General features: G+C 38.8%; 1 protein-coding gene across 1 annotated transcript in view; it reads left to right on the top strand.

Annotated features, from left to right (window-relative positions):
* Positions 1-2,272: 2,272 nt before the first annotated feature.
* Positions 2,273-7,283, top strand: part of fxn (frataxin) — a 9,205-nt gene continuing 4,194 nt past the window's right edge. Inside the window, exons 1-4 of the mRNA XM_035659020.1 lie at positions 2,273-2,467; positions 2,577-2,657; positions 2,940-3,031; positions 3,135-3,255. Of these exons, the coding sequence (XP_035514913.1) occupies positions 2,360-2,467; positions 2,577-2,657; positions 2,940-3,031; positions 3,135-3,255 (402 nt within the window). The 5' untranslated portion in view covers positions 2,273-2,359. The remainder of the gene's footprint in view (positions 2,468-2,576; positions 2,658-2,939; positions 3,032-3,134; positions 3,256-7,283) is intronic.

The raw sequence follows: 7,283 nt of genomic DNA, 5'->3' as shown, positions 1-7,283 counted from the left end.
TTTATTATGGTAAAGTTCTGGCAACCATAGCTGCCAGTTTTTTACAGTAAAAATATATTTTTTGTTCATGAATTTTAACTATAAGAGGTAAATGGGATGAAACAAAAATACTGTCTTTACAATTAGTTATGCATTAAGATCTTAAACTAGAGGGTTTGAATCCTGCACGTGCCCTGCTCTGAGACCACCAGTCCCTCAGGTTGAACCCAGGATCACTGATCAATCTAATCAATGAATGACAGCTGCAGGTTAGTGAAAGTCTAACTTCTAATGAGATTACGCGGCTTTAACTCTCTCCCCTTTTCCCCACATCCTGTCTAATAGAGATCCTCAGCAGAGGTCTCAGTCGGAAATCCTCCACTGATCTCTCAGTGAACAGCCCTCACCAGAGAGGCTGCCAGCCAATCAGACGGGCCCTCAGCACATCTCACCAGTTGTCAACGGGCTGATTGGCTGAGCCCTGGTAGGACGGCTGCATGGGGGGCAGACTCATGAATAAAGTGGGGTGTGAGCGTTGGGTGTGAGCTGGTCTGAAGTTTGTAACAGAACCAGAAGGGGTTAACAGCCACATCTCTATTCTCCTCTTTAACACTTTAGGTACTGGAATTAGCACGTGACATGAATCAGTTACTTTCAATAACATCAGGAATTAAAAGTATAAATATTAATTAATTAATTAATAGTATCTCACACTCTGCTAGACATAAGGAAGAAGAACTATTTTTATTACTGGCTTATTGTTCAAGTATTCATTACACTGGCCTGCTGTTCAGATATACTGCAAAATTATTATTAAATTGTCTCTTTTAGTCTCTTTCACAACAAAATTTCATGATCGAAAATATAATATATATATAAATATAAAAGTATTGCTGGAGTACAGTACATACAATGCTCTGTAAGCACAAAATGTTTTGGAGCTTTGCTTCATTCATAAAAACAAAACTGTAGTGAATAAACAGAATGCATTATTGACCTGTGTCTGATGAACATGATGAAAGAGTGAAACTGTGAGATGAGCAGCACTCAGCAGGAAGGGGGGTGGATGCAATATCACTTTTAAAACAATCATTCTTTTATTGTGTCAGTGAGCTGACTCCACATTCACACTGTGACTGTGTACACTCTGCTGAATGGTAAGAGCGACGCAGGGAGGAACCAGGCTGAGCTCGGCTAACAACCACAAGTGTCATTCACTGCCCAGAGGGCCCCTCAAAGCCTCCGAATGTACAGATTCCTTCCTCCCACTCTGACGTGCTGGTTTCTACTACAACACACTTTTTTCATATATAACAGACAGGGGTTGTTGAATGCTAGATTGTATTTGACCAAAGCTTCAGTAGAAGTTCTAATACCAGACTGTGAAAATACTCTACTACTACACTACACTCACAGTCCTGCATTCAAAACCTTATTTAAGTTAAAGTATGTAGTATTTCCCAGGTAATCCAAGAATCCAAGGTTATTCATTGTAAGAAGTAGGATAATTTTCTCAACCTGCAAAGGAACACTGCATCATTCAGCTTATTACATTCACAATCAGCACATCTGAGACACGTGGTATTCGAGGAGTAGAAGCGGTGTTGTAGTGGTGCCTGGAGAAGTAGGTATACTCTTAATGTTTGCCCCATTTTTTTGTTTAAAGCAGCCTGTCCAGCACACATAAGACTACTATATTTAGAAAAAATGACCACTAGTATTATAACACATTGTAGCACATTGTCATGGAACTTCTGCTGATTGACTTTAGGCAGTAAGGATCAATATGAAATTAACATTATCCACAGAAGAATAAATACTGGCCCACAGACAGGTGAGACAACTACATAATTATACATTTTAAGTTTAGTATTCCTTACTATGTCATGCCTTTGTCATTCTAGAAAAAAATGACTAAATAATGAGCTTCAGAGGGGATTTAGAAGTGGGTATACCCAATGCTGACTAAAAAAACAAGTGGGTATACTCCATATACCTGCGTATACTCTACACTACACCACTGTGTTGAAGTATGAAGTTGCATAAAATGTAAATACAAAAAAAAAGTAAACTACAAGTACCTTGAATTTGTACTTGAGTACAGTACTTGACTAAATGGACTTACATTTAACGTTAAATTACTAGTTACATTCCACCACTGTTTCATACAAAATGTTTAAATGTCTGAGCCTACAAAATCAGTTTTCTTGCTGGTCTGACATGCTTACTGCTGTCTGTAAACGGAGCCACACTGCCCGCCCTCCAGTAGGGGGCAGTGTGGACTAACAATCGAACACACGAAGAAGCAGAGGAGGAAGGCGGAGAAGAAGTGGAGACACCGGTGAACTTTTCTAGAGCGTAAACAAGCTGCTAGCTGACCATGCTCTTATTCAGTAAAGCACCGTGTGTTTATTCGCAGATATGTCACCTTGCGAACACGCATCTCAACATGGCGACGGCGCAGAGCATCAGGAACCTCTCCAACCAGGTAGCTAGGGTTAGCTAACACGTAGAACTATTTATTATTATTTATTATTGTTCCATCCATTAGCAAGTCCACTGACAGTTAACGCACATATTCTTATTTAATGTTCCAGGTCAGGAGCTTGTCTCACCTCACAGGAGTTCGTCCTTTCACGAAACACACGCTTCATCCCATCTGTCGACTTCCAGACAAAGTAAGTTATGCCACCAGACTCCATTCAAAAAAATGGTCAGTTTAAGGACACATTGTTAGGGGCTTGTCCTACCTCCCGCCACATGTAGTTAGTGTTTACAATAAAACCGTATTAAGGAAAATGGAACTGTCACATACCAGGTCCCCTCATGGCCTGAGCTACTTTTAGGTGGAACATGCTGAGTGAACGGGATGAAGCCATAATGGATTTAGACACAGTTCTGATGATCCCTAATGAGACCTCCTTGTTGTTTAGTGTCTGACCTCAGTTTTTCTGTGTCAGTGGTTTGAGAGTGGAGTTTGTGGTGCAAGGTGGAGGAAGAACATCCATCTGACATCACCAAGGCAGGAGAAACCCACCCCTTTACAGATGAGGTAAAGCACAGTTCTTTTATTTTCTAAGCATCACTAGTCTGCATTGAATGTTGTTGTTGAATGTTCAAACTAATATGTAATCTTTTGTCACTGTCTTAAAAAGTGAGCTGTCAGAAGCGGCATATGAGAAGCTGGCAGATAAGACATTGGATGCTCTGGCTGATTATTTTGAAGACCTGACAGATGAAGCTTTCACTGGAGCAGACTACGATGTTGTCTTCTCTGTAAGTCAGTCTATTTGCTGTTCACTGCCACCTGTCTGACTGCAGTACATGGTGTTTTTACACTATAATAATAGGCTGATGAGCATCAGTTGTTCATGCCACTCACCTGAGAGGAAGGCAACAGGTTCGCTATCGTGGTTCGTATTTTCTACATCTTGTTAAAGGTCCAGTGTGTAACATTTAGGAGGATTTATTGGCAGAAATAATATTCATATGTCTGTTTTCGTTGGTGTCTAATCACCTGAAAACACGGTTAGAATTGTTGTGTTTTTGTTACCTTAGAATGAGCATGTTTTTATATGCAAATGCCACAGGTTGCCTTTTGGTGTGCCCCATGTTTAACAGCCGTGTTTCTACAGTAGCCCAGAATGGACAAACCCAACACTGGCTCTAGATAGAGCCTTAGGCATTTTTCACGACCACCGTAGTTTTTCCTACACAATTGGAAGGCAAGCAGTAGGCTATTGCTTCATATAACTTCACTGCTAGATGCTGCTAAGTCCTTAGTACATTGGGTAATATATAAACTATATAATAATAAATAATTGATAATTCTGCTAACTATTCATAAACAAAAACTATTAATAGGCTACCAAAATTGTTTGACATTTTTATCAACTAATTGTATCTGTGCTAATTACAAGTGTTAGTTTTACCTTTGCAAGGACAGGTTAATGCACTGAAAGAACACATGCTGTGGTCAGCATGAACTATATTAGCTACAGTGGATTCCAGTAGTCACAAGTTTCTCATTCTTTCTCAAAAAAGTGCCAAAATATTCAAAGAATACTCAAACCAAAGCAAAGTCCCTCCCAATACCAAACTGTAGATACATTTAGATTTGTAAAATTTTATGGCAAACAGAAGATACGGTTTAAGAAAAATCAGATTTTTATTAAAATCAGATTTTAATAAATCCATTCAACATATTTGTTAAACCTCAAGAATACACACACTATCTATGTCTATCTTTCCTGTAAACTGGAACTGTGTGTAAATACAGTGAGACCAACTTAAAAACCAGAGTCAAATTCCTTGTATGTGTATGCATACTTGACCAATAATGCTGATTCTGAATGGGTGTAAATGCAAATAGAAACTCTGTCCACACTGACTGAATTAACACGAGTCACAGGGAGGGATGTGGTGGGAACAGTGACTTAACAGAAATCTCAACAACATCAGATGTAGAGTAGTCGCACCGCATACATATCCAGAGAGCTGCAGTTATCCAAAAATATAGGAACTAATACAAATATAGACCTATAACTAAAACAGTTTGTTATGTAACAGTAAGCAAAGAGGGGCAAGGCTGCGTTCACTAAACAAAAATTTGCTGATCAATAAAATGCACTCCTTGTTTACTGAATGCATTTGTCTGCATGAATTCATTCTCCAGCTAAGTGAGCCATTAGATGTATACACACCACCTCCACCTGTTACAGTCTGAGCTGCTGGAGCGGGCTGTCTATTGCTCACATAATATGTTCCATGGATTGTGATTGGCTGAAGGGTGTGGATTATTTTCAGATAACCTTGCACCTGCTCTGACATTGTGTCCTTATTATTTTATTAACCTTCATAATTCATAGTAGCAGTCTTCAGTTTCAGTTGTTAGCAGGTTATTGCTTCTCCTGCTGTTTTTCTAACTAAATGCATATTTATTCACAGCTGGATCTCAACCCAGCACAAAGTTGAGAGGGTACAGTGAAGTCCACTGTAATCGGTGCCGTTCTGAAATTTATGCACTTTAAAGAAGCAAACCTCTTCCTCTTTGGTCTGTAATGAGCCTCTATTCTGTTCACATAAACATCTCATTCACATACGTCCTCTTCCTGCCACACAAAAAGCACATTGGTGAACATTTGCCGTTGGCTGCGCATGCTGACTTAGTCAAAAACCCATTGTAGTATTAGGACTGTGTATCGGCTAGAATCTGGCAATACGATATGTATCACAATACAGGGGTTACAATTCAATATATTGTGATACTGTAAGCAAAGTCATATATTGCAATTCTTTTTTAATCCATTTTTAGGAAAACTGATAGTGTAAAGAACACACCACCGAATGCGTAAAATAATTTTTTTAGTTTAATGCAACCAGAGCAGTGAGAGCTGTATTTGTAGTTATCACAATTCCTGTAACATCCAACATCATAGCCCTCACTGCTATCTAGCGGTTGGGGGTTTAAAGACAAAAATCGGTCATGTTTTTTAAAATCCATACAATAGTATTAGTAGAGTGAGCCCGACAGATATACGAGATCAATACAAAATTTAGTGGGGAAACTTCACAGTTTACTAATATGGTGGCAGATGTAGTGAACTTTTGAGCTGGAATGAAAATTGACTGTTTCTCTGTGGATTTTCAATCTATATATCAATGAAACTTTATTTGTATAGCACATTTCATACAGTTTAGTGCAGTTCAAAGTGCTTCACAGATGATTGACAAGACAATAAGACAGAATGGAGTAAACATTAAATGAGGTAGATTTAAAAATAGAATACAATGATAAAAATTATAATGAAATACTATAAAAAGCTAAAAAGTAAATAAATTAAGAAAGTAGGCAGAAATGACAAACAAATAAAATCACTAAGAGGAATAAGCAAATAGTTAAAATAAATTAACAGTAAGTAAAAAATGTCTAAAAGCCACTCCTAGTTAAACGCCAGGCTGAAGATACCATCAGTACTGTAAGTTACAGCGCACTCTGCTGGATACACTTTGCGATGACACCAATATAATACCACAAGCATTTTATACTGAAAGTAAGTTTCCATATTGGCTGGTATCGGTATATACACCGATACAGATATATTGGTCGTTTTCTAGGTATTGGCAATGGATCAGTTGAAACTAATACAAATCTGCCCACAGACTACTGCAGTGCAAAACAGTTCAAAGTCAAAAGCCAGAGGAAAGTGTGATCTCGGCTCTTATTGTTTCATGGAGACACCACAGCAGAGCCTGTAGGTGTGGGCTGTTCACAGTCCATTACCCCTCTGTGCTCCATGATTCTTTTGCAGACATGGCCTGTTGTTTGGCTGCTGGGCTCCGCTGCCTTATTGATTTCTCGCCCAGTAGAATCGACAAACTTACAGGCTGTTGTTCTTGTTGGCAGACAGCTCGAGTTTTATCTGGCAGGAAGCTTAAAAACTGTAAATCCTGGAGTTACACAGAAACAACGAGAGACCTACCCCGACCCATCAGAGAGGATACATTTTCAGGACAGAGGACCAGGGAGCAGGAGGCCATTTAGAGGTCAGAGCAGCTTCAGTTTTCTTTCCAGAATGGGGAATTTGGTAGTTTATATTTCTATCAAATATGAAAATATTTTACCTACCAACTTCATTACTGAGGAATAAAGTGGTGCCTCACATCTGTATAACAGAGAGGACTCTACATAAGCATAAGCCAGACTGTTAAACCACATGATCCAAACAAATGGATTTAACATTTAAATTATTAACCAAACAGTGTCTAAATAAGTTGACATCAGGCAGAGCTACATGTTGGTTCCTCAGATTTGACCTACTATTCTGACACTTTTATGCACACCTATTGTGCAGTTTTACAACACACTTGACAGTTAGTGGTTGAGATGTCTGAGGTTGTGTGACCACTTGAGTTGGACTTGTAAAACTGAGGCTAGCGGTTTTTCCTCGCCCCTGTCATCAAGATGGTGAATGATTAATGCATTCATTATTATTAATGCTTACTGACACTCTTCAGCTTCCACTTGAGTTAGACACAATGTATCGTAGGGCTGCAAAATCACAATATGGCCAAGTTCAATATTCAGACGACAGAAGCTGCAATTATTTGACCAACAGCATTATAATGAAGTACTGTAGTTGTGCAGAGATGTCCTGAACAATAAATCTTATTCTCCAGATGTAAGGAAACATTCGGTTTGGTTTGGTACACACCACCACAGAAATGTCCCATCATCATGATTTTAATAGTGCTTTCAGTGAAACTGAAAATTATGATGCAAAAATGATCATTCCTTGTCATCA

This window comes from Morone saxatilis, unplaced genomic scaffold (genome assembly GCF_004916995.1).
Source record: "Morone saxatilis isolate NCDOM2014 unplaced genomic scaffold, NCSU_SB_2.0 Contig16, whole genome shotgun sequence".
Classification (NCBI taxonomy): domain Eukaryota; kingdom Metazoa; phylum Chordata; class Actinopteri; family Moronidae; genus Morone; species Morone saxatilis.
This window is presented reverse-complemented; position numbering and strand designations above follow the sequence as displayed.